The sequence below is a fragment of the Globicephala melas genome, chromosome 9 (assembly GCF_963455315.2).
Source record: "Globicephala melas chromosome 9, mGloMel1.2, whole genome shotgun sequence".
In the NCBI taxonomy this organism is placed as follows: domain Eukaryota; kingdom Metazoa; phylum Chordata; class Mammalia; order Artiodactyla; family Delphinidae; genus Globicephala; species Globicephala melas.
Window position 1 is genome coordinate 82,264,488 of NC_083322.1, and position 27,935 is coordinate 82,292,422.

A 27,935-nucleotide genomic window follows, 5' to 3' on the forward strand; every position below is an offset into this window, starting at 1 on the left:
AAGAATCAACAAATTGAAATGCTCTATTGGAAAAAAATGAATATGTGATCCCAAATAACAATGTATTTTTATCCTTCTCACAAAAACAATGCTATAGAAAGACCAAAGACAACTTTATGCGATAACAAATACCCTGGAAGATGGCAGCATGATGCCTGAATTGGCTGAGGTAATAAAACGACTGTGGAGAGATCCAGGGATTCAGGCCTGCTTTGAAAGGGCATCTGAATATCAGGTCAATGACTCAGCAGCTTAGCAAGTGAATGCGGTTTGACAGGAACTGTAGCTGAAACATTTACATTTAAGAATTGTAACTCTGTATGCTTTACATTTGTAATCACAAATGATGAAAGTAAATGGCTTTACATTTTATCATACTAAAAAGCAAGTGAAGAGAAAGAAAAAAAGATCAAGATGATGTAAATAAGATGTGAAAAACATAACCGCAGGAGCATTTTAAATAACTAATTTTGAACCTATATGTCTGAGAAGATATATATGTTGTAAATATTTTCTCCCAAATAAAAAGATTTAATCCTTACACACTAAGTTCAGCATGAACACAGACTGGTAACATGCACACTGAGGTCTTGGGCTATTCACTTCATCTCTATTCAAGTTACTAAAATCATCTTCTAAAATAACCTTATTAATGATACATGCTTTGGCTCCATTGGTTCGATGGGCATGATATAGCATTTTAGAAGAAAGTTATGTATTGATTTGAAAAACATTTGTATATTGTGGGATTCTTTTTGAGTCTCAAGCAAGATTATATAATTTTCACAACTTTTAGCCATAAGGAAATTAGGATGTTGTAACAATGTTTATAATTTCATTATCAAAATGATTTTAAATTTCCATTTTAGTAAGTGGTCCTTGACCTGTCCCATGGTTACATGCTTATAAGCACGTGTGCACATGCATGTAAATATAATGTAAATACTTATTCTATATTTCTGTCCATGCATATGAATGTGTAAAAGGGTAAAAATAGCAGTTCTTCTGAGGCTCCCAACAGAACATGCTAGCAGTACTTTAAAAAGCAGTTAAGTAAAAGTTAAACAAATGGAAGATTATTTGAGGACAGAACAGTAAGACGTGCATGATGCTTCAGATTTTTAAGCATAACGAGTAGGAGGATTATGGAGAGAAAACAAACCATATAAGTTCTAGGAAAACATAACAACAGTCTTCTGTGATTGCTCATTCGTTTTCATTTTAAATTCCAAAATCCAATGGACATGTTGCCCTTGGAGGAAAGTCCTGCTCTTATCTCTCTGATGACCTAGAGAATGGATATCATCCTGTGATTACATCAACAATGTTTTAATACTAAGCTATAGTATAAAACATTGCTTTTTGATATGAATCATTGATAAAGGCAGTCACAATCAGAAACTGAATTATGGAATATTCTCATAAAATGTTGCTTAGCAATGTTCTGGGGAGAGAAGAAGAGAAGGATAGTTCAACACTTGTAATTCATACATTTAGTTTCAGATAGACATTACTGGTTAAACATTTTCCCTTAAAATAATGTAACTTGTATTTGCAATTATATTATCATTATGTTTACCAAATTCTTTGCTCTTTGATAACAAAAAATTTTACACATTGTATACCCAAAATGGGCAAATAGAATGACATTTTATTGTTTTTCCTAGACTTTCTAATCTTAAATTTTAGCTTTTTTCTTTGTTTTGACACATAAAATATATTTTACACTGGGACTATCACATTTCAGATTCATATTAAAAGCATCTGTCTGTTCTTCAAGTTTAACAAATCTACACAGTATCTATCTGCATCCATTTTTGTGAACCTCGCCAGTAATGTAATGATTTTTAACCACCCACATCGATTTGCAAAGAGCTGTAGAATAACGACAGGAAAAAGAAAGTTTTCATTTAAAATTTAAAAATTTAAATGTTAACTTTCTTTTCCCTTAGCGATTCTTAAAAGGAAGATTAAGTAAATGCCTGCTAAGAAAAATAGTTAAATGGCCATTGCTTTCTTCCAAAAATTAACAGCCGATTTTTTTCTTTCAAATACTTAATTACATTCACGTTTTAAAACTAAATACACTATCAGATTGATAACACATCCATTTTATTTCATATGCATTATATAGGGCAGGGGTCTTTCTTTTCCTTCTCCTCTCTTCCTTTCTACCTCCCCTCCTTCTTTTCCTTTCTTTCCTTCCTTCTATTTATTCATCCACCCGTCCATCCATCCATCCATTTTTTTGTGTGAAAGTGAGATATCTGTTATTCTCTCAAACCTAGCATCCCTTTAAGTTGAGGCCAGCAAAGAGGTGAGTCCTAATCAGAGAATGTTGTTTGTTGGCTACGTAACACCTCTCCCCTAATCAGTACTAGCAAACTGAAAGAAAAGGGTCATGAGAGTGGGAAAAATTTTAATTAATACTTCATGGTTTGCTGATTGGGCTGTCCAGTGTGTGACTTAAACTCCACGTTTTAAGATTCAACATGGACTTTACTAGGAGAATACTATTTTTATATGATTAGAAAAAGAATCAGATATTTTTTAAGTGATTTGAGCTGGATGTATTCAGGGCCTCTGGTTTGTTTTAGACCACAGGCTTGAGCACCCAAATTCTATATTTGTTTATTAAAATGAACATCTTAAATGCAAATTTGTCACTCTGCTACTGCTTCTGCTTTGCTTGAGATCATTTATGCATGCAAATAAAAGTACATTAAAATGTGTCTTTACCAAAGCATTCATTCAGCTATCATTAAAATGAATTTAATCTCTATCATGGCAGGTATGTTTTTGTTTGGTTCGGTTTGGTTTGGTTTTTGCTCCTGCATGAGCTGACCAGTAGTATACTACCACATATGCAGCCCTGAGTTAACAGGAAATTCACCAAGGACCTGGCTTCAAAAATCGAAAAGAGATAAACTAGAACATTTTTCCAATACTTTCTTCTGATATTTCTATCTTTGTCTTTTTTAATAAAATTAAACTTTATTAGAATAAAATATGGTGATAAATTTTCACATTATACATATATGTGTTTCTGAAATGTGACTGTCTATTGGTCCTTGGCCAAAATCCCTTTGAGGCACTTGGCAATTCTTAGTTTATTTCAGCTTAAAATCAGAAAGTTCCTCCAAGAATAAATTATCTATATTGCTGTTGAATTTATTAAAAAAATAAAATAAAGTAGCATTGGCTTTCAAGGCATTGTGCTAGGTGCTCACGCATAACAGCCCTTAAGCTTATTCCCTGAAAACGTCAACTGTTGAGCAATAACTAATATTCAGTTAGATTATACCTCTCAAATTCTGTCTAGATGGATACATGCCCATTATGATCTTCCTATTTAGGTTATATGTATAAACTTGGTTCAGTATAATGGGCAATTTTGTCATAAAAACCTTACCAGGCTATTGCTATCTCTATTTAACAATTTTATAGAAATAGCCATATTGCTAAGCTCCTAAAGCCTTAGTATCAAAAGTGTATAATAAGTGATTTTCAACTTTTTAAAGCAGTGATAGTTTGTTTTAGTCCAAAGACATGATCTGGTTTGAAGGATGACGCTAAGAACAGTTTGTTTCCTCTAATCTAACAGACTTTTCTAGACCACACAGCTTAATCGGATTCACTCCTGCCTCTCACCACCTGTGAGAGATCCTGTGGGCAGGAGGAGGACAGTATTTCTCCTGGTAACAGTAGGGTTTTTAAGTATGGCCTCCGGTGAAGAGTGAAGGACACACTGAGGCACTGATGGAAGCAAAGAAGAGGTTGGAGAGGATACAGTGTGGAAATTCAGCTTTCTATCCCCAGGAGTGTGATTTGGGAGCGGGTCAGCAATTTCATGAACTAGTTCCAGCATGAACCAGCAAGAAAGTCAAAAGTTTCTTCTGTTACTGAGCTAACCAGATATAGTCATGGTTCTTAATGAAAACCATTCCGGTTCTTAAACTAAACAATCCAGGAGACACAACACAACCACCATCAAATTATGATATTAAAACTAGTCTCTCTCTTAAAATTTGAAGTGTCTACATACAAACAACAGCCTTTTGAGACTAGTCTAGTAACCATCATTACAAGGTAGCATTTTGGGGGATGATCTAAGTCCTATAAGGAGAGCTTTCTTCTCAAATGTCTATTCAGACGCCAGTGAATCCATCACATCGTCCTTATAAAATACAAGCTAAGGCAGCATTCATCCAGTTGCCTTTAAAAAAAAAAGGTCCCACAGGTCAGCTGTGTGTCACACCCAGTGCTCTGCAACACTCCAGCCACCATGTTCTTGTAATTCTGAGGAGCAGCGTTGGAAAAGCACCAGTCTGGAGTTTCATAATTTTAATGGGCTCTAAACTAAAAATTCATTTGTACTCAATACTGATATCTTCTAGTACAAAGTTAAAATTATATATGCTATTTTGTTTGTTTTTCTTATTAGCTACCTGAACGATTTGGACAGAAGAGCAGCTCCTGGCTATGTCCCAAATGAGCAAGATGTTCCACATTCTCAAGTGAAAACAACTAGAATCACTGGAACTCAATTCTCCTGTTAAAGACTTGCATTTCAGGTATGATCCAATGTCTCTTTGAACTCTCAACAGAAATATGCATCAGACACAATATTTCTTCATGGAGAAGAACTCTAACCCATGGTCAAGTGCAGTGAGTCCTTGGGCATGCTCACTAGGCCTCAGGTACTTTCAGTACCACTATCTTTCATTGCCCTCCTGTAGCTCTACATGCCAACCCTCACCCTGAGCCTCATCCTTTCCCTCCAGTAAAAATGCCTGTCAGGCTTCCCTGGTGGCGCAGCGGTTGGGAGTCCGCCTGCCGATGCAGGGGACAGGGGTTCGCACCCCGGTCCGGGAAGATCCCACATGCCGCGGAGCGGCTGGGCCCATGAGCCATGGCTGCTGAGCCTGTGCGTCCGGAGCCTGTGCTCCTCAACGGGAGAGGCCGCAGCAGTGAGAGGCCCGCGTACCGCAAAAAAAAAAAAAAAAAAAAAAAAAAAGACTCTGTCTTGACTAGGTGGGAGCTAGATTTTATTTTCCTCGTAGTTGAAACTGATATCCTACTTTGAAAAAAAAAGGAAATATATTTAAAATAACATTTAACCAAGAGGTGCCAGGGATCATATTTCCTGTGCCTTCCTACTCTCCCATTTGCTTGAAATATTCTTAATTTGTTTTCTTAGTTTAAAAAAAATGAAAATAATTGAGAATTATTTGAATGTGACGCTATTTATTGGAATAACAAAGCCTATTTTATAAGCACGGTTTGGGTATAAAGATGAGTCCATTATTTTCATTGCTGTTGCATTATCAAGACACTCCTAGAAATTCTATTGTAAAATTACTCATTTACTATACCGAGAAGTCGAAATCCATACAATAGTGTTAGAAAATGTCCCTTGACACTTAAGTACTTCTCCCTATGATTGCGGATGAGATGGAATATTCAACATTAAAACCATGTTTTAGATGTACCCCTTGGTAATGAAAAAAGTCAGTAAGAACATAGTTCAGTCATTCATGTATGAGATAATGGGAATATTTTTTTAAAGTATAAAAAATGAAAAAAATGTGACATGAATTATTTGTATCCATTTATGAGGGAAATTTGTTTCACTGGGATCAAAGTTTAATATTTTTTAAGTATTAAAACTACTGACACATAATATCTCATTAGAATAGTTATTACATGGATGGCCAGGATATTTTCAAGTTAATATGGAACAAAGCCCTTCAAAATTTACCCCTCATTTTCAGGCCCACAAATAGTTAATTTTCTGAAAGATGAACCAAAGATCAAACCAGGATAAAGGAACTGCAAAGACTGGGATGGACATCTCTCTTGGCAAATGTAAGCTGTTTGTCTTCGGGCTTGTCATCACTGTGGTACAGTTCCTCTTTAGCAACTACTTTCTCCAGACTCGTGATCTTTGGTCCAGTTTTCAGAGTTTTCCTTTGAGAACCCAAGTCCAATTCCTCCTCTCTGCCCCTCCTAAGCCTGTCCATGCATTTGTGGCACACTCACTTTTCTCTCTTACTCTCCTTTCTCCTCTCCAAATTTCTCACTGAAACACAGACTAGAAGCTGAGTGTAGGCCTTGGGGCTAATCCTACCAAAGTCCCAATCCCAGGTTCTCCATTAATTAGCAGCAGTTTTTGAGGAATAAAGCTACTTTTTCTTTACTTGCCTCATGAGGTTGTTGTGAAGATTATTTGAAATGAAGTACCAGCACAGAGTTATAACTTGGCGTTCGCTTACCTTACATAAGTTAATGGAATTTTCTGGATCCTAGACTGTCTGGATCATAATAAGCCAATTTTAACACTTAATGCCGTACACTGAACACCTAGAATGACCCAATCCTGGTCATTCTCTACAACATCAACCAATTTAGTATCTTGTCAGAAATAGTCACTAGCATGAATTATCTTTTTAATCCATCTATTCCTTGAACATTCCAAGCCTTAGAGTCTTCACACCTACTGCTCTCCTTGCCTAAAATGCTCTGACCCTGGATCTCTGCAAAGACTGGCCTCTTCTTACCATTAAGCTTCCAAATCAAAGGCTGTCTCCTCATGGAGCCTTGACCATCCTATCTACTAACCATCCCTTAATATCCCTGTCACTACTATACCCTGTGAAGTGTGAGTAAGCACATAAGAACAAGCTCTCAGGAGTGGGGGGAGGGAGGGCAGCCTGATTTTTGGCCCTTGATGAGTCCCCAGGTGCAAACACCCTGACAATAGCCAATTTCAACCTACCAACATTATGTCACTAAATGTAGAGTTGGGAAGAAATACGAACAAGCAGTTCTTTCTAGCCTCGCCAATGTGAGCCAGTACCATTCATTACACAATTGATACTATCACACTATTTTTCTCTTTTTAAACATACCAATATATGAAATTGCCTTGTTTCTTTATCAGTTTGTTCTTTTTGATTCTGTTTCTGCGTCATGTGCTCTGAGCTCCAGAAGGCCAGGGGCCGTATTTGCTTACAACTCCTGTGATTATCACACTGACCAACCCAGAGCAGGCACACAGTCAATCCTGGCTGGAGGAATAAATGTACTATGCCAGGCACCTATGAACACTACCTTCACACCCTTACTGTAACACGATGAATGGGCATTGCTATCCTTACGTAGGATAAACGGTCAAGAAATGGAGGCTAAAACAAAGTAAAAGGTTTCCCCAAGACCATACACAGAAGTGCTAGAAATGTGATTAAAATGCATATCTTCCCAACTTCAAATATCACACTTCTTACACTGCTTATCACTGATGGGCTGTAAGGTAAATTGGGCTGGAAACCATTCCTTTTCTGTACAGTAAGTGCTTCCTCCAGTGTTGTTGGTCATTCACAATTCCTTTCAAAGAGAAGAGGGAAGGGGGAATAAAAGGACAGTCTACTGGGGAGGTATCTCTCAGTTGGCAGGGCTCTGTGGTACTTCACCACTCTGTGCTTCTAAAACGAGGCTAGATGCGACGATTGCCAATGAACACACAAAACCTCAGAAAATCATGTTCATTTCCTGAAACATCAAGTTCACTCAGTACCAATATCATATTCATACATTTTTTAAAACAATTTTTTGAATATTATACAGCATTTGCATTAGGATGCTAGACTTTCATTGGTGTATCATCATTTTCCTGTCCTTTTATAAGTCTTTGGTTAATTTTGTAAAGCATTTTAAGTTGTATAAGTGATCTATTCTACTTTCATGTATCACCGGCCCTTATGAAGGAATGAGAAAGGTCTTGCTAATTCTCTATTACAGTATTGATGCTAAAATGTAAGATGCTTGTGAATTGGATTGTGAAGCTCAGTTAAGACTTATTTTGACATAACATTTTCTATACTATGCAACTATTACCTCTTTCGCACCCACTAAAACAGGTTTTGAGCTCTTTTGTTTTCTTAATAGGTTTTGCTTTCTCTCTGGCTTAAGAGGGTGTGTTATTAAAGGCACTGTCTATGAGGAAGAGAATGTGGAGAATTTCTCTAAAAACAAATATTTAAACAATAAAATTTTGAAAATACTTAAATTTTACTATAAAACAAAAAACACAGCTATACGTACTTTTAAGGAACTATTTTAATCATTTAAATACATTTTTAAGTTCAGTCACAGCAATTGAGATATATTAATCCCTTAATAAATTCTCACAGCTAAATCACTTTTTTCCAAGTGTTAAATAGGTTTATCCTAAAGCACACAGGCTTTTGCAGTGTAACATTTCATAGTATTTCAAAATAGGAATTGTAAAAAAATAAGGTACCTTCCAACTTCGTTTCAGTAAGTGCCCAGGTACTCACATTAGCACTGATTTGTATTCACATAGCATAAATCATCCTAAGACTATTTAAAACTAAAGACTTAATTTACATATTAAATTCAAGAACTATAGAATTTTAAACAGGAACATCGAAATGAAAAAATGCTCTCTGTCCAAGTACTGTATCAACCTCATGTATCACCTAATTTAATGCAAATTTCCTTAGAGCTCTTATCAAACCAGAACTCCAACTGTCAAACTGGTAAAATTAATTCTCCTTACAGAAGTTACTAAGTAAACAGAAAATGCAAAGCAAACGTGAGCCCTTTTATTGCTATAAAATAATTCTGCAGGGCAAAGAACTTACATATTTACAAGGATTTATCAGTTATAGAGAAGTCCTTTCTTCCTAATTGCTTTATGATTAAAAAATAGAACTGAAAGGACATAAAACTATACGGAAGCTAGGGAAAAGAGGTCAGCAACCATTATAACATAGAGCTTTAGGTTTTGTACCTGTTATATAACTATTTGCAACAGTGTTTAGTGGATCCATGATATGAAATGAATCATAATTGTTTTGAATTTCAAGTTGAATCATGTGCACTATGTTCATTCCTGTGGGAGTATGAGACAGCTTAGCAGTGAGTCTGGTTGTCTACCCAGCAGCTATATCCCAACTTAGCTTTGTTGTTCTCTATTAGATCTCACAGAGCAGTAACTCATGTATAACTATACCTTTGTTTCAGGTATGTTCATGGTTAATGTTACCAAAATTATAAGCTATATAAGATGATGTCTAATTTATTCTCATGATAGAATTTACTTTGATGACTTTAAAAATTATATTATTCAATAATCAGAGAATTATCTAGTGGGTATTTTAAGTTACACACACACATTTAGTAGGAAATATATGACGGTATTAACAATTACGGGAGTCTAGAGACCCAGCTTCCCTTGTGGTTGTAAATCCTTTTGATTCTGTTTTTAATAAAAAGCAATTAAGGGATTTAGAATGACCTCTGTGCATATACTTTTTATCTGCAAGCATCTGCCCTAATCTATTTTCAGAACTGGGTACCAGGGCAAGACTTGGTTAAGCCATTTTGCTGTGGCTGTGTAGTGGTGACACAGATCTACCTGTTGGCCCTGACATACGTAGCCACCTTAGGATTTTATACCTAGACTTATTGTGCTGATCAATTTATAATGCATATAAAAGTTGAATCACTGTGCTGTACACCTGAAATAATATAATTTTATATGTCAACTATACTTCAATAAAAAAATTAAAAAGTTATACCATTGCTGATATAGTCAAATATGTTGAATAAATCCCATTCAACAGAATAGTTTAAAATAAATTTCTACTCAGATTAGATCCTATTTTTCTGTGCTCAAATATATAAATGATGTCAGAAATCGTTATTTTCCAAGAGAGTCACGTGCTTATAGGATGAGCAAAGACATCTCACAAATAAATTAGCTGCAGTAACATTATTAATTTTTAGGTATCCTAGACTATTCAATGAGTTTGCCAACACTATAAAGGGCATATTATTCCATAATAGTCTCTTCTGATATGAAATGTAAATAATCTGGTGTGGCCAAATATTTAGCCAACTGTTTAACATAAACTAATAAAACTCAGTAACTTTCCCAACTGTTTAAAATGGACTATAAAACCCAACTGTTTAGTCAACTGTTTAATATAAATCCATAAAACTCTGATGGCTTGCAATATATAAATATCATGGGCAGTTTAACAAATAATTGATGTTCACTTGTCGCTTAAAAGCCTAGCCTGTGAATTTTTAGTTACATCATACATTTCAGGCATTTAAACCCGTTTTCTTTACTATTTAAGAATCCTTACTTAAATATCAGACTTAAGGAAACATGTATTACATACATACATAAGTAAATAAATAAATAAAACCTTTCCAAAATGAGAATTCCAAGTTCCATTTAAAGTCTCTAAAGCTCTAGTTATCTTAACTACTCAGGGAATTAAGGTTATTCAAGCTATATCACATATCCATTCACCTCATTAATTATCCCAGTAGATTTGACCAATCCAGATATTCAGTCAGCAAGTATACAGGCTTTCCTCTGATTTCTATTACTGTTTTTCTCAGAATAGTTATGGTGGAGTGTATATTTGCATTTCTTCCATGCTCCACTTTGGGAATCTCCAAATTTTTTCAGTCGTTATAATGCCTTAACGCCTCTAAAATAAGCCCCAAATTAAAATTTAGATGAAGAGCTAAACATGAAAAGAGAAGTATAAAAAACAAATTACTACAACAGCAGCAAGACAAAATGTAACCTTTCTTAGACCTAACGTAATATCCAGGAGAATCAATATAAAAGCAAAACTCCAGCCACTGGTCTGATTTGCTAATGAGCATTTCAGTTCAATAATAGCAGACGGCATTAGAGAAACCTGGTCAATGCTCCCTGGACCTATGTCCTAACGTCAATCTGCACAGAAAATTAAAAAAAAAAAAACTATTTATCAAGTGAGTCATAAAATGAGAGGATTATTAGCATGCAATCTAAGATAGACTTTCAGAAGCCGTTTTACCAACATGAATAAAACCCAAAGACTGAGTAAACTTTGTCCTCCCTTCCTTGGGAGAGAGCTAAGCATATTTAAACATGTTTATTAGAGGCTGTAAGATGTGTTGACAGAACAGTAGGCTAAAGGTCATATTACATAACTTATACCCCTTACCAACTGTGTATATTTGACTGAAGAGGAGAATAGCTATCTCTTACACATAGGTGTTAATATCAACAGCAGGCTACAGAGAAGCTGAATTATCAAACTCAGGAGATAGCTAGATGGTCCACTTAAGGAATGCAACAATGATTCACTTTGTTATAAAGCAGAAACTAACGCACCATTGTAAAGCAATTATATCCCAATAAAGATGTTTAAAAAAATTTTAAAAATAAAATAAAAAGTTTAAAAACTCCAAAAAAATAAAGAAAGAATGCAACAAAACCATTGGGAAGGGGAAAGTTCTCAACTTTTGCCCAGTCACCTGTTCGATAACACAAAGAGTTACTATCTGACCTGGGGAAAGAAGACTCCCTAACAAAGATAATTCCAATCTACTTGGTGAGGGTTTGAGAGCTAACAGTAGACACTATGTAGTACTAGTTAGACACCTCTAATCTAATTAAGTAGACTTAACAAGCTTCACAACAAAGCTTAACAACGTTCACAGAGTCACTATCATACACAAAGAAGCTATCACGGCACCTGGTACACAGAAGCCTCAAATATCAGTTGAATTAATAAACCTCGGGCAAGTTGCTTAAAGGGCTCATGAAAAAACAGGAATAATAATTGTACCTATCTTATAAGTTTAGGGTGAAGTTTAAATAATTGTTGGCTAAAAGTTTAAAAGTCTGAATGCATATTTATTATCCTTGCTTCCATAAGAATGCTTACTGAATTTTAAAAATTAAATTTGTTGGCTAATTTTTATATAATATAACCTAAAGTCAATACCGTCCTCTTCCTCCACTTTTATCACAAGTCTGAAACTGCAGAGGATTTGGTAATTAGCAGCACTTAAAATAGGCTTTATTGTCACTGAATTTAAATTTCCAAACCACACAACGACTGAATTCCTAAAGGTTGTTTTCAATATTGTGAGCAACTGCTCTTTCAATCTACTATTGAATGGAGTGATTTTGCATTGGTACACATATATATTTGAGGAATTTTAGTTCTATGTATCTGTTCTCCATTTGGGTATGTGAAAGGTAAAGTACTAACACTACAATGTGTTGTACTTTTCATTATCTTCAGTAAATCAGCTGGTTGACATTTAATATCCCAATATAGTTATTACCTTTGAAATCTCTGTACAGCTAGGATGTTCCCTGGTACTTAATATCTTAGGATTAAGCTATTATGAAAGCCCCATAATTTTTCCTTTGCCTCTGGTCTCTTCCTCATCAAATCTATCTTCTGAACTCAGATCAAAGTGACTTACCATAACAATAAGCAAACAAAAACAAACAAACGTTAATTCCCTACCCCCAAATCTCCTATAGATCCCCATTGACTACAATATAAAAACTAATCTTCTCATGTAATGTAAAAGACATAGTAAATCTATTTCTGGCCTAACACCTCAGGCTTACTCCTGCCTGCTCAAAACTTTTGCCCTTGCTGCCTCTATTCTTTTTACACAACTATCATCTTCTGCAGTTTCTGATCACTCCATTTCAAATTACAACCCACCCTCCACACTTCCTATCAGATACTGATATCCTAAGTGTATTCACACACCACACGCAAACACACACACACATAAACACCACCATCATCCACTTACAAGGTTCTCAAGACTGAATCATCTCTGGTACCTGAAATATAATAAATGCTCAATAAACAAATATTTGCTGAATAAATGAATAAGTATCAGGCCATATACCTCAGTGTTTTTACCTTAATCTTCACATTTCCAAAAATATAATTATTTGCCCCAAGCATGCCATGTTCCTTGATGACTTGTACATGCACTTTATGTAAAACTCCTCCCTCCATTCCATTAACATGGATTCTATTCATTTATTTGCAAGTATTTATTGAATGTCTATTATGTGTCAGGCACGGTGCCTGGTACTGGGAATATAGGCATCACTAATATAGATAAGGTCCCTGCCCTCATGAGGCTACTATTCTATTAGGGCGATGATAGCTATTAAACATGTGAAAAAATAAACCACTTATTTATTGATTGTGGCAGTTACTATAAAAGAAATAAAGAGAGTGATACAATAGAAAGGAAATGGGCAATAAAAAGAGTTAAGAATTTACATGGACATTCAAGGTGGTTACTTGTGAAGGCGATATTGACATTAAGACCTGAAAGTTGGGAAAGCAGCAGCCTTATGGAAGGAAGAAAGGAACTGTGTCACGTGGAAAGGAGATGGATTACGCAAAAGTCCTGAGATAGCAAAAAGGTAGATTTATATTAAAGGAACTGTTACATGGTCCCTCAGGCTGATGTAAATCTTCCTCTGGGCTCACATTTTACCTTATATATTAGAATATTACATAATATTATAATAATGTATTTTTCTCTTTACAAGACAGCAAGCTCTTTGAAGATACTGACCAGTCCTTTTTTTTTAAGTGGTAAAGGCAATTTTAGTAACAATTCAAACTTCAGAAGCCATAAAGGAGAAAAGAACATTTATAAATAAAATTATAGAAAAATAAAAGCATATGGAAAAAAACCACCATACACAATAGCAAGTGACAACACACAGGGAATACATAGATAAATTGTGAAAACATGGACAAAAAGTTAATTCCCTTACTTTATGTTAGGAAAAGTCCAAGAACCTTACAGAAAGGAGTTCAAATGATGTTGTAAGCTTTTAACACTTGAGACAAATGCTGTATTTACTCAATCATTAAAGCAACCTCACAATATAGGTACTGCAATTATCATTTATTCATCAGGAACCTAAGGTACAGAGAGGTTAAGTAACTTGCCCAAGGTTACCCAGCTTATAGGGGACAGAGTGACCATGTCCTTTTATCCTTGTGTTGGTAGGCCTAGCACAGTGTCTAGTACATAGAACACAAATGATAACTGAATGAATGAATGGAGGTAAGAGGAGCTAAGAGACGAGGGAAGAATCATAGTATCAGAACTATGGTAGCTTCCAATCTTCTTGTGGGCTCTGGATATTTAAGAATATGCATAGACTTTGATCAAAATCCCTAAGACCAATAGATGTCTTACTAAAACTCTAAACTGCTGTAAATTTTCCAGTTGCTCAAAGTCAGTATGTGAATTATTTTGCTCCAGGCTGCATGAATACCAAAACCAGTAAATAAATGTTCTCTTTTTCTCTAGTCCTTGAGCTGCAAATTGGTCAAACAAGCCTTACTTTATAAACAGTCAAAACTGAAAGACTACCTTTTAAACAGATGGGAGCATTCAGTTGTAAGTCCAAATGTTCATCTTAATGTAAATTTTGGAAGATATCTGTATGATTCTTTATTCTGTTATTTTTGTTTTTTTAAAGAATGCTTGATGCAGGTGGACAGAGATCTGAGAGAAAGAAATGGATTCCCTCCTTGAAGGAGTTACATGAATTATATTTTGTGCTGCAGTCAGTGCCTATGATATGCTCTTGGTGGAAGATGAAGAAGTGGTAAGTCTAAAAGGAAAACACGGTCAAGGTAAAAAATAAGCAGTTGTGCTTTCCAATATGAATACCCCATTTCCCAACTCAGTTAAGACCTTCCAAAGACAGATGTTACTTCTACATCCTTGTTCATAATGCCCACCATTAATTTCTTGCAAATAACAATCCTACACATTTTCATCTTTTACACCTAACAGAACAGAATGCATGAAAGCCTTCACCTGTTCAACAGTATCTGTAATCACAAGTACTTTGCAACCACCTCCATTGTCCTGTTTCTCAATAAAAAATTCTCTTTCAAGAAAAAGTAACCAAAGGGCATCTTGGTATCTGCTTTCCAGAGTACACTGGTAAGATAATTTCCTTTTAATTCCATAGTAGTAAAATTGTGTATAGAGATACATTTTTTCTATCTGGATTTTGATGTGTAATATTTAGAGGTTGAGGCTTATGATACTTTTCTGAGTCATGTATATGATCCAACCTGGGAAGAATCTTACAAATAAAGAGGAAACCCTCTCTACACTGCCTGCATTAAAGCAAAGCTCTAATGAATAAAGGGGAGGTCGTTAGATAGACCAGGGTTGTTACTCTGTGTAATGTATAATGACATTACAAACTATATTATCTTAAACATTATAATAGGAGTGTAAATTATATTCCAAATTGGCGTTTTTTAGTATATTTCCTAATGAAACCTTTTAATGTTGTACTAGACCTCAGTGGCTCTTCAAAGTCAGAATTAAGTTTCCGGAGGAACAGCTTGAATGAATGAGAAGAGTGACATCTATTTTTCCAATTTTCCTAACTCCTAGAGTTTTAGTACTGACCCTCTTAGCCAATGAATATAAATGTCAGTTTCTCTAAAAGGGTTGTGTTTCTTTTGGAGACTTTTTTTTTTTTTGGTAAATAGTTATATGCCCTGTTGTTAATGAAATTGTGTAAGATGGAAATATTTATGATTTAAACACAAATATAAACCCAATTTCACCACTTAGATATGTGGCTAGCCCAGATGTGCCAGGGGTGTTGAATTGTGTCAAAGTAGCTGTTTGTGCTCATCTATAATGAGTACTTATATTTTTCTTATTTGTAAACATTATGTTTACATATTTATTATATGATTGAATATAATCATGCTTCTGTACTGAAAGTTACTGATTAAATATAGAATCATAATTCAGGGCTGTATGTTTTCTTTTAAGTAATCATCTTTATTTCTCAGAGCAATTTTTAGTTTATGAAAATAATAAACAGAAAAAAGTTTCTACATACTCCTTCTCTGGCCAGCTCCCACAATTTCCCCTATTATAAACATCTGGCAGGGGTGTGGTACATTTGCTACAACTGATGAACAGATATTGATACATTATTAACTGAAGTCTGTATTTCAGGTTAGGGTTAACTCTTTGTGTTCCACAATTCAATGGGTTATGCCAAAGTCATGTCAATGTACCCACCATTACAGCATTATACAAAATAGTTTCACTGCCCTAAAAAATGCCTGTGGTCCACGTCTTCGCTGCCCTCAACCCTTGAAACCATTATCTTTTTACTGTTTCTGTAGTTTTGCCCTTCCGAGAATGTCAAAGAGCTGAAATCATACAATAAGTGCCTCTCACTTTTTGGCTTTCATTCACACAGTTTTTCGTCTCTCCTAGCTATCCCTCAAGGTCCAGCTCAAATAACACCTCATTATGTAGTCCACGCATCTATAATTTCCATTCTTTTCTTCTTTTAGTTCATATTAATACCCATGCACCCAACCCATGCACACATTTACATGCATAATCTTTGACATACATATGGGTTTTTTTACTCACTCACTTTGTTATATAAATATATTAGTGTTTCTACTCTACTGTGAGCTTTCTGACGCAGAGGTTGCATTTTAGCCACCTGAAGCCCCCAGGGAGGTAAGCATAGTTCCCAGCACATAGTTCCCAGCACATAGTTCCCAGGAACTTGTTGTGTAAACCTCTGATAATTAACCACTGCCATTTTGATTTTTCAATCCTGAGAACATCAAATAGCAAAGGAAACTCCTAAAACTTATTGATATTACTTATAATTTGATGCTTTTTAAATGCAGTTAAAGTTTACTTCTTTAATTTTTTTTTAACAAGGTCCAAATACATTTGAAGAGGCAAGGAACTACATCAAGAACCAGTTTCTAGACCTGGATTTTAAAAAAGATAAGGAAACTTATTCCCACATGACCTGTGCTACAGATACTCAAAACGTCAAGTTCGTGTTTGACGCTGTTACAGATATAATAAAGAGAATCTGAAAGACTGTGTGCTCTTCTAATCAATCCTTTTTTCTTCCACTCTTGCTGATGTATACTCTTCAACATATAAAAGGTGCTGTGTGTTTAGTTTTAACAGATATTGACTTGTATAACTAGTGTTGTAAGGCAAAATTTTTCACACAAAAATTTTAATGTATTGTCACCTGCGTGTGGATGAGTTTTGATTTCTCTGAAATATTGAGGATTGGGGTGTCTTTGATGTCCTCAGTTCTGAAAACTGATACATTTTGGTAACACTATAACTGTACGTATCAGTGACACTGAATTTGCTTGGAAGTAAATTCTGCACTGTGGCCTATTTTTAATGACAGAGCAATGGAAAAAAGCAAGGTGTTCCATATTACTTCCACTGGCCAGACATTGAGAGGCCTTCATTTTTGCTGATCATGTAACCATGCCTGTAACTGTAGAAACTATTCAAAGATGATACATGTGGTGTTTTACTGGTGTTTATTTTCTTGACTGCTCCTATTCAGCCACCTGCAAATGCAATGTTCACTATACATGTATCTGTTGATGGAAATTTCATATGCATCCAATTTTTATTTGCTACTTTTCCTTAGAAAAAACTCATTAATGCTGAATTTACCTTTAGAATTGAGGATTCCAATGATATATTTTTGTACCAATCTGACTGAAAACAGGGGACCACGTGTGGTCAAGAACACAGTGTAAGGCTGCTCAGGCTGAACGAAGTCCTCAATGGAGTACTTGTTTCCTACATTTTGTTCCAGAGCAGCATGGAACGTTATTGTAATTGATGGTTTGGGGACAATAAATCGAGACCTCAAGAGAAAAAAATAATTCAATGTCTTAGCACTAGTGTGTTTCAGCTTTGTGAATTAGAAGTAGGAAGTAAGAGTGAGTAATTAGGAGACTTTTTTAAAAGAGAAACATTGAACCTCTTGTTAGTAGTGTATTGTGCTGTCTAAACGTTACACCAGATGCTAGTGGTCAAAGCCTACTCTTTAAAAGCTAATTTGGTGCTTTACAAACAAAATCATTATTTATAAACAGAAAAGATGACTTTTTCTTTTTTAAAGTGTGCACTATTTACAACATATACTTGTTAAGCACGTGTGATATCATTTACTCTCTCCACTTGCAGAAGGTGATATATAGATCAGAATAGGAGATCAGTGCTTAAGATCTGTAACTTCTTTGAAAAGAGAGCTAATTAGGTTAGTGTAACTAGATGAGAAGAAAGGAACATAAATTAAGCAATTTGCAAATCTGTAGCTCAGGCGGATTTAGGTAGCCCTGTCTCAGTGTCACTACTTCACTGTTCTGTAACACATTTCCATTCTAATCATGCAAGAATGATCATTATTCGATCAGTAACCTTGACTAGAGTGTTTCTGGCTTTATTTTCAAAAACACGAGGAGTTATTAACAAATACAGTCAAATAAAAACGTTACTATAGTAAGAACAATTAATTTGAAATTTCTTTGCAAAATATAAGTTATTAAGGAGCCTAAGATACCAGAGACAAAAAGTGTATGAGAAAATATTTAGTTCAGGTATTCAGTAAATTTTTCTGGCTAAGATCCATTATCTATAGGACAACAACCCAACATTTTGCTAGGAGCTAGTCAATGCTTTGAGACCTTAAATTAAGATTAGAAATTCTGTCCTTTCATCCATTGCTTTGTTTTTGTTCTCCTGCTTTACTTTAATCTGTTTTCTCTAACAGTGTGAAAAGAATGTTCCAGAAAAGAATATTTTTTGAAATACTACTATTATAACTTAGATTTTGACTCTGACTTACCTTTAGGGTTCCTCTTTTAGATAACATAGGTAGAAAGGGTGAGGTCAGAAATGGTCTTTTAAAAAAATATAACTCATTTCAATCTTTGCAAAAATTAACAGGCATCAGTATGTATTTATGAATATTGTTCTCTGAGAACTTTAAACAATGTTAAATTACCAAACTAAATTTAGAGATCAGTTTGGATTATTTATTTTAAAAAAACCTGTTCAATTCCTTCCAATCCTAAAATTGAACTTTAAAAAACTTTTCTTCACAATCAAAAATAGTTGCTATGCTAAACGACAACTTTAAGAGAAATTTTTACTTGGAAAATATAAAATAAATGTTTCCATTATTTCTTTAATGATTGCACTCCTTAAAAATTGAGTCTATTTCTGATTTTACTTTTTAAATGTTTTAATAAAAAAGGGGTTGGAGTGGATACACAGCATTTTGGGTTAATTAAAGAAAGCAGCAAAATGGGAAATATGGGAAGATACACTTCAGCTGGAAGAAACTCACCCTGAGACCAGAAACGTTAAAGTTGGTGAGAATCAAAGCATCTGTTTCTGGGGGTGGAGTCAAGATGGCGTACTAGGAGGACGCAAAATGTGCGTCTCCTCACAACTAGGGCACCTAAGGGGATGGGAGGAACCCCCAGTGACCAGATAGTATGTGGGGCATGGGGAGTGAGGGGGGAGGAGAAGTGGAGGTGGGACGGGACTGGCGCCCCTGAGGGGCAGCTGGGGGAGGGGGAGGGGAAGGGATCCCACCCCCAAAGGGGGATGGTGGGGGGACCATTGGGAGGGCAGAGGCTCAAACGGGAGCATGGCCAGGTTTCCCCTGCCCACTTGGACCCCCAGGAACTTGTTGAGATCCCAGGCCTGAGCCTCTGCCCACCTAGGCCCCCTCCAGCCAGCAGGTCCTGAGGGAGTGGGAGGGAGGGAAGGGGGAGCAAAAGTAAAGGCCGGACCTCTGGGACCAGCACCGCTGAGGGGTGGCTGGGGAAGGGAAGGAGTTTCTACACCCAGACCCATCCACGGTTAGCAGTCCAGTGGCAGCAGCGACAGGGGAGACCCTGGGGGAGACGCATGAAGGAACGGAAGGGAACGGGGCCAGCGCTTTCCCTGTCCACATAGGCATCAGGGAGCCTGTTGGGCTCCCAGGCCTAATCCTCTGCCCTGGAGCCTCCCTCCTGCTGCGCAGACCCCAAGCCCCACCCCTACACCTCCACCCAGAGCCCTACCTCTACACTCAGAGACCCCCTCTGAGACCCCCTCCAACGAGCGGGCCTAAACCCCGCCCACACACCCTCACTCAGGGCCCTACCTCCAAACTCTGGAACCCCACACTCCAGAGGCCCTCCTTTCCCCATCTGCGCAGGTCCTAAGCAGAGGCCCCACCCCATGCTTGCACATGGCCCCGCCTAGGCCCCGCACTATGCTCAAACATCACCCCCCCAACTCACCTAGGTCCCACACCACATCAAACCCCACTCCTGCCTAAGTTACGCTGCCCCCCCACCCACAGCCAAGGCTTTTTTTTTTTCTTTTTTCCTCTTTTAGATTGGCAGTCTGTTTTACTTTGCTGATTCAGTGTTGCTGATTCTTTTATATTTTTATTTTTCCTAAAAAATATTTTTCTAAGTTTATTTTATTCTTTATACTTTGTTAGTGATCTCTCCTTTTGGCTTGCTCTCTTCCCACCCTTTTTTTCTTTTCTTTTTTCTGTCGTAGCTTTATTTGACCTTGTTGCAGTTGTTTCAATTATAGTTTTATTTTTCCTAATATATTCTTTATCTTTCTAATTTTATTTTTTGTTTTTTATTCTTTGATACTGTACTGCTTTTCGTTTTTTTGTTTTGTTTTTTACTGTGCCACAAAGTTTGAAGGATCTTGGTTCCCAGGCTGTAGGTCAGGCCCAAGCTCCTGTGGTGGGAACTCTGAGTCCAAACCACTGGACTAAAAAAAAACTCAGACCCCAGGGAATATCAATCAGAGTGAGGCCTCCCAGAGGTCCTCATCTCAGCACCAAGGACCCAGCTCTATCCAACTGCCTGCAAACTCCAGTGCTGCATATCTCAGGCCAAACAACCAGTAAGACAGAAATACAGCACCACACATCAAAATAAAGTGACAAAAAAATTTGTTACAGATGAAGGAGCAAGGTAAAAACCTACAAGACCAAATAAATGAAGATGAAATAGGCAACCTACCTGAAAAAGAATTCAGAGTAATGACAGTAAAGATGATCCAAAATCTTAGAAAGAGAATGCAGAAAATACAAGAAACATTTAACAAGGGTCTACAAGAACTAAAGAGCAAACAAACAGTGATGAACAACCCAATTACTGAAATTAAAAATACTCTGGAAGAAATCAATAACAGAATAACTGAGGCAGAAGAACAGATAAGTGACCTGGAAGATAAAATGGTGGAAATAACTGCCAGGGAGCAGAATAAAGAAAGAAGAATGAAAAGAATTAAAGACAGTCTCAGAGACCTCTGGGACAACACTAAATGCACCAAGATATTCAAATTATAGGGGTCCAAGAAGAAGAAGAGAAAAAGAAAGGCTCTGAGAAAATATCTGAAGAGATTATAGTTGAACTTTCCTAACATGGGAAAGGAAATAGTCGATCAAGTCCAGGAAGGACAGAGAGTACCATACAGGATAAACCCAAAGAGAAACACGCTGAGCCACATATTAGTCAAACTGTCAAAAATTAAATACAAAGAAAAAATATTAAAAGCAGCAAGAGAAAAGCAACAAATAACATACAAGGGAATCCCCATAAGGTTAACAGCTGATTTTTCAGCAGAAACTCTGCAAGCTAGAAGGTAGTGGCAGGACATATTTAAAGTGATGAAAGGGAAAAACTTAAAACCAAGATTACTCTACCCAGCAAGGATCTATTCAGATTCAACAGCGAAATTAAAACCTTTACAGACAAGTAAAAGCTAAGAGAATTCAGCACCACCAAACCAGCTTTACAACAAACGCTAAAGGAAATTCTCTAGGCAGGAAACACAAGGGAAGGAAAAGACCTACAATAACAAAACCAAAACAATTAAGAAAATGGTAATAGGAACATACATATCAATAACTACCTTAAATGTACATGGATTAAATGCTCCAACCAAAAGACACAGACTGGCTGAATGCCTACAAAAACAAGACCCATACATATGCTATCTACAAGAGAACCACTTCAGACCTAGGGACACATACAGACTGAAAGCGAGGGGATGGAAAAAGATATTACATGAAAATGGAAATCAAAAGAAAGCTGGAGTAGCAATACTCATATCAGAGAAAATAGACTTTAAAATAGAGACTATTACAAGAGACAAAGAAGGACACTATATAATGACGAAGGGATCAATCCAAGAAGAAGACAGGACAATTGTAAATATGCACCCAACAAAGGAGCACCTCAATACATAAGGCAAATGCTAACAGCGACAAAAGGGGGAATCGACAGTAACACAATCATAGTAAGGAACTTTAACACCCCACTTTCACCAATGGACAGATCATCCAAAATGAAAACAAATAAAACACAAGCTTTAAATGACACATTAAACAAGATGGACTTAATTGATATTTATAGGACAGAATACACTTTCCTGTCAAGTGCTCATGGAACATTCTACAGGATAGACCATATCTTTGGTCACAAATCAAGGCTCGGTAAGTTTAACAAAATTTAAATCATATCAAGTATCTTCTCCGACCACAACACTGTGAGACTAGGTATCAATTACAGGAAAAAAACTGTACAAAATACAAACACATGGAGGCTAAACAATACATTACTTAATAACCAAGAGATCACTGAATAAATCAAAGAGGAAATCAAAAATAACCTAGAAACCAATGACAATGAAAACATGACGACCCAAAACCTATGGGATGCAGCAAGAGCAGTTCTAAAAGGGAAGTTTATAGCAATACAATCCTACCTCAAGAAACAAGAAACATCTCAAATAAACAAGCTAACCTTACACCTAAGGCAATTAGAGAAAGAACAAAATAACCCCAAAGTTTGCAGAAGGAAATAAAGATCAGATAAGAAATAAATGAAAAAGAAATTAAAGAAACAGTAGCAAAGATCAATATAAAACTAAAAACTGCTTCTTTGAGAAGACAAACCAAATTGATAAACCATTAGTCAGACTCATCAAGAAAAAAAGGGAGAAGACTCAAAACAACAGAATTAGAAATGAAAAAGGAGAAGTAACTGACACTGCAGAAATACAAAAATCATGAGAGATTATTACAAGCAACTGTATGCCAATAAAATGGACAACCTGGAAGAAATGGACAAATTCTTAGAAAGATATAACCTTCCAAGATTGAACCAGGAAGAAACAGAAAATATGAACAGACCAATCACAAATAATGAAATTGAAAGTGTGATTAAAAATCTTTCCAAAAAACGAAAGTCCAGGACCAGATGGCTTCACAGGTGAATTCCGTCAAACATTTAGAGAAGAGCTAACACCCATCCTTCTCAAACTCTTGCAAGAAATTTCAGAGGAAAGAACACTCCCAAACTCATTCTACGAGCTCACCTTCACCCTGATACCAAAACCAAACAACTATACTACTAAAAAAGAAAATTAGAGACCAGTATCACTGATGAATACAGATGCAAAAATCCTCAACACAATACTAGCAAACAGAATCCAACAGCACATTAAAAGGATCATACACTGTGATCAAGTGGGGTTTATCCCAGGAATGCAAGGATTCTTCAATATACACAAATCAATCAATGTGATACACCATATTAACAAATTGAAGGAGAAAAACCATATGATCATCTCAATAGATGCAGAAAAAGCTTTTGACCAAATTCAACACGCATTTATGATAAAAACTCTCCATAAAATAGGCATAGAGGGAATCTACCTCAACGTAATAAAGTCCATATATGACAAAACCACAGCCAACATTGTTCTCAATGGTGAAAAACTGAAACCATTTCCTCTAAGATCAGGAAAAAGACATGGTTGCCCACTCTCACCCCTTTTATTCAACATAGTTTTGGAAGTTTTAGCCACAGCAATCACAAAAGAAAAAGAAAGAAAAGGAATCCAAATCAGAAAAGAATTAAAACTTTCACTGTTTGCAGATGACATAATACTATACATAGAGAATACTAAAGATGCCACTAGAAAACTACTAGATGAAACAAATTTGGTAGACAGCAGGATACAAAATGTACAGAAATCTCTTGCATTCCTATCCACTAATGATGAAAATGTGAAAGAGAAATTAAGGAAACACTCCCATTTACCACTGCAACTAAAATAATAAAATACCTAGGAATAAACCTACCCAAGGAGACAAAAGACCTGTATGCAGAAAATTATAAGACACTGATGAAAGAAATTAAACATGATACAAGCAGATGGAGAGATATACCATGTTCTTGGATTGCAAGAATCAACATTGTGAAAATGACTATAGCACACAAAGCAATCTACAGATTCAATGCAATCCCTATCTAATTACTAATAACATTTTTCACAGAATTAGAACAAAAAATTTCACAATTTGTATGGAAAAACAAAAGACCCCAAATAGTCAAAGCAATCTTGGGAAAGAAAAATGGAGCTGGAGGAATCAGGCTCCTAGACTTCAGACTATACTACAAAACTACAGTAATCCAGACAGTATGGTACTGGCACAAAACCAGAAATATAGATCAATGGAACAGGATAGAAAGCCCAGAGATAAACCCACGCACCTATGGTCAATTTATCTTTGACAAAGGAGGCAAGAGTATACAATGGAGAAAAAACAGCCTCTTCTATAAGTGGTACTGGGACAACTGGACAGCTATGTGTAAAAGAATGAAATTAAAACACTACCTAACACCATACACAAAAATGGATTAAAGACCTAAATGTTAGGCCAGACACTATGAAACTCTTAGAGGAAAAGATAGGTAGAATACTCTGACATAAATCACAGCAAGATCCTTTTTGACCCACCTCCTAGAGAAATGGAAATAAAAACAAAAATAAACAAATGGGACCTAATGAAACTTAATAGCTTTTGCACAGCAAAGGAAACCATAAAAAAGATGAAAAGACAACCCTCAGAATGGGAGAAAATATTTGCCAACGAAGCAACTGACAAAGGATTAATCTCCAAAATATACAAGCAGCTCATGCAGCTCAATATCAAAAAAAACAAACAACCCAATCCAAAAATGGGCAGAAGACCTAAATAGACATTTCTCCAAAGCAGATATACAGATTGCCAACAAACACAGGAAGGACACTCAACATCACTAATCATTAGAGAAATGCAAATCAAAACTACAATGAGGTAGCACCTCACATCGGTCAGAATGGCCATCATCAAAAAATCCAAAAACAATAAATGCTGGAGAGCGTGTGGAGAAAAGGGAACCCTCTTGCCCTGTTGGTGGGAATGTAAATTGATACAGCCACTATGGAGAACAGTATGGAGGTTCCTTAAGAAACTAAAAATAGAATTACCATATGACCCAGCAATCCTCGTACTGGTCATATACCCTGAGAAAACCATAATTCAAAAAGAATTACGTACCACAGTATTCATTGCAGCACTATTTACAATAGCCAGATCATGGAACCAACCTACACGTCCATCCACAGGTGAATGGATAAAAAGGATGTGGCATATATATACAATGGGATATACTTAGCCATAAAAAGAAACGAAATTGAGTTATTTGTAGTGAGGTGGAGGGACCTAGAGCCTGTCCTACAGAGTGAAGTAAGTCAGAAAGAGAAAAAACAAATACCGTATGCTAACACACATATATGGAATCTAAAAAAAAAAAAGAGGTTCTAATGAACCTCGGGGCAGGACAGGAATAAAGACACAGACATAGTGAATGGACCTGAGGACACGGGGAGGGGGATGGGTAAGCTGGGATGAAGTGAGAGAATGGCATGGACATATATACACTACCAAATGTAAAATAGCTAGTGGGAAGCAGCCGCATAGCACAGGGAGATCAGCTCAGTGCTTTGCGACCACCTTGAGGAGTGGGATAGGGAGGGTGGGACGGAGACGCAAGAGGGAGGGGATATGGGGATATATGTATATGTATAACTGATTCACTTCATTATACACCAGAAAGTAACACAAAAGTGTAGTAAAGCAATTATACTCCAATAAAGATGTTAAAAAAAAAATCTGTTTCAGGGCTTCCCTGGTGGTGCAGTGGTTGAGAGTCTGTCTGCTTATGCAGGGGACACGGGTTCGTGCCCCGGTCCGGGAAGATCCCACATGCCGCGGAGCGGCTGGGCCCGTGAGCCATGGCCGCTGAGCCTGCACGTCCGGAGCCTGTGCTCTGCAACGGGAGAGGCCCCAACAGTGAGAGGCCCGAGTACCGCAAAAAAAAAAAAAAACAAAAAAAAAAAAACAAAACTATATATATATATATATATATATATATATCTGTTTCAATTGAAAATTCAACCTTTTTACTATACAGTTAGTGGTGTTCTTTCATAGTATCTCAAGGAAATAGTCTTTGTCATTCAAAGGTCAAATGTGATGATACTGATATTTTCCTTTTCTCTTATTTGAAGCTTCTCTTCCTGACTGAGAACGTTTCACAATCCTTGCCTTAGATTTTTAATCCTAACTCATTATTTTCTAAGATTTGCCCAATTGTAGACACACTGAACTACCTCAGAGATCTAGTGCAGACTTACATCTAATGGGGTCACTAACAACTAGTTCTTGCAGAGTTTTTCCAGAAGCATGAACTGATCAAGTTAAGTGTTTGCATCTTGGGACTAGTGGCTAGAGTTAAATGAAGAAGAGTATTAACTGGGCAATGTCTTTGTGTCAAAATACAAAAAGTTGGCAACTCTATGAAGATGCTCTATGGAAAGGGGGTTTCAGATTCTGAGGAATCTACAACATACCTTATAGATATCTAATATCTTACTGATTAACAACATTTATAAACAAATAGTTTTCATGTGTATCACACAAATGGGCAAACTACTTTTTCAGGCTATGAGCCTGTCCTAATACACATTTTCTTGCTTCATCCAATATCCTATTTTAAACACAAAACGTATTTTTAAGTACTTGCAGAGAATTAGTCCGGCTTAACATAATCAAACACCATGTATATGAGGAAAAAATAAATCTTTTGTGTTGATTTACGTGTTTTCACTGTTACATCAGAATCAGAGGTAGAAGCGTTGGTTAACGTGTATCTGCTAAAAATAAATTCTTTGTAAAAACTATAGGAGAAATTGTGAATCCTCTAATTTGGAATAACTTTAAAAATAGGAGCGAGAACCCTCTGCCTGAGATAGAGCCAGGATTCACTGGAGAATATAACCAGCTAAGGCCCTTATTTGAAACATTTGGATCTTTTCTATATTTTTACAAACTAGTCCATAGCCATTGGGGGCACACTTACATCATGTGTTTTTTCCTACACAAATGTTGCAAACATAATGAATTTGGATGATCGATAACATTAATGAAACAGATAATAAAATCCTATTAAGAATCATAGCTCATTTTGTGCTTCCAGCTCAGTACAACATAATTATAATTGCACTATCTTAGTCAAATTTGTGAGAAACCACTACTAAAACAGCTCCAAATTTGTTTGATATTATACAGATATTTAGTCTCTGCGTGCTTTTATTGTCTGCCATTTTCAAACTGTTATTGAAATCTAAGTAACCATTAATTTTGTAAAGTGTGTGTTTTCCATTCATCTGCATTGTGTCTAAAATCTTGATTAGCTTACAGTTAAAGAATAATTTGATGCCTACCATTTATGTTCTGTGAATAGTTATCAAGTAGATGCCTATTAATGTGTATCTTTTCAGTAAATCAGAGTAAAATTCCATTCTGCTATAATATTAGCCATTCCATTATTCTGTTTATTGCACCTTTTTCTGTAACCGCCACTCCACCACATCAAGAGGAACAGGAGTGCTCTGTGACATTTTGCTATTATCAGCACTGCCACTGCCAACACGTTTTTCGTTAGTAATAGTACAATTGTTTTTTGTTTGTTTTTTGGGGGGTTTTTTGGGGGTTTTTTTGTGGTACACGGGCCTCTCACTGTTGTGGCCTCTCTTCATTAAACTCAGAGATTCCAACAGCAACTTACTCGTCAGGTATTTCACTGTGAATCTGTGGCACGAGTCCCCCTGAACTACATTTTCCCCCAAGAAAGGTGACATGGTCGCTGTAGGAAACCCTGGGCTGTGCTTGAGAACTTGCATTTAAATCTCAGTTCTATCACCAATTGTCCCTGTGTGCGACATCGAACACTTGATTTTTTCCAGGTGGCTACTTTTCTTATCTATAGATGAACAGAGTAAACAATTCC

The 27,935-nt window shown here is 36.3% G+C and overlaps 1 protein-coding gene across 1 annotated transcript in view; it reads left to right on the top strand.

Annotated features, from left to right (window-relative positions):
- GNAT3 (G protein subunit alpha transducin 3) overlaps nucleotides 1-16,801 on the top strand; it is a 49,290-nt gene extending 32,489 nt beyond the window's left edge. The window contains 9 exon segments of the mRNA XM_060304954.1: nucleotides 98-255; nucleotides 4,445-4,553; nucleotides 4,555-4,574; nucleotides 14,369-14,412; nucleotides 14,415-14,497; nucleotides 14,689-14,779; nucleotides 14,782-14,841; nucleotides 16,618-16,764; nucleotides 16,767-16,801. Coding sequence (XP_060160937.1) covers nucleotides 98-255; nucleotides 4,445-4,553; nucleotides 4,555-4,574; nucleotides 14,369-14,412; nucleotides 14,415-14,497; nucleotides 14,689-14,779; nucleotides 14,782-14,841; nucleotides 16,618-16,764; nucleotides 16,767-16,801 — 747 coding nt within the window.
- Nucleotides 16,802-27,935: the final 11,134 nt, after the last annotated feature.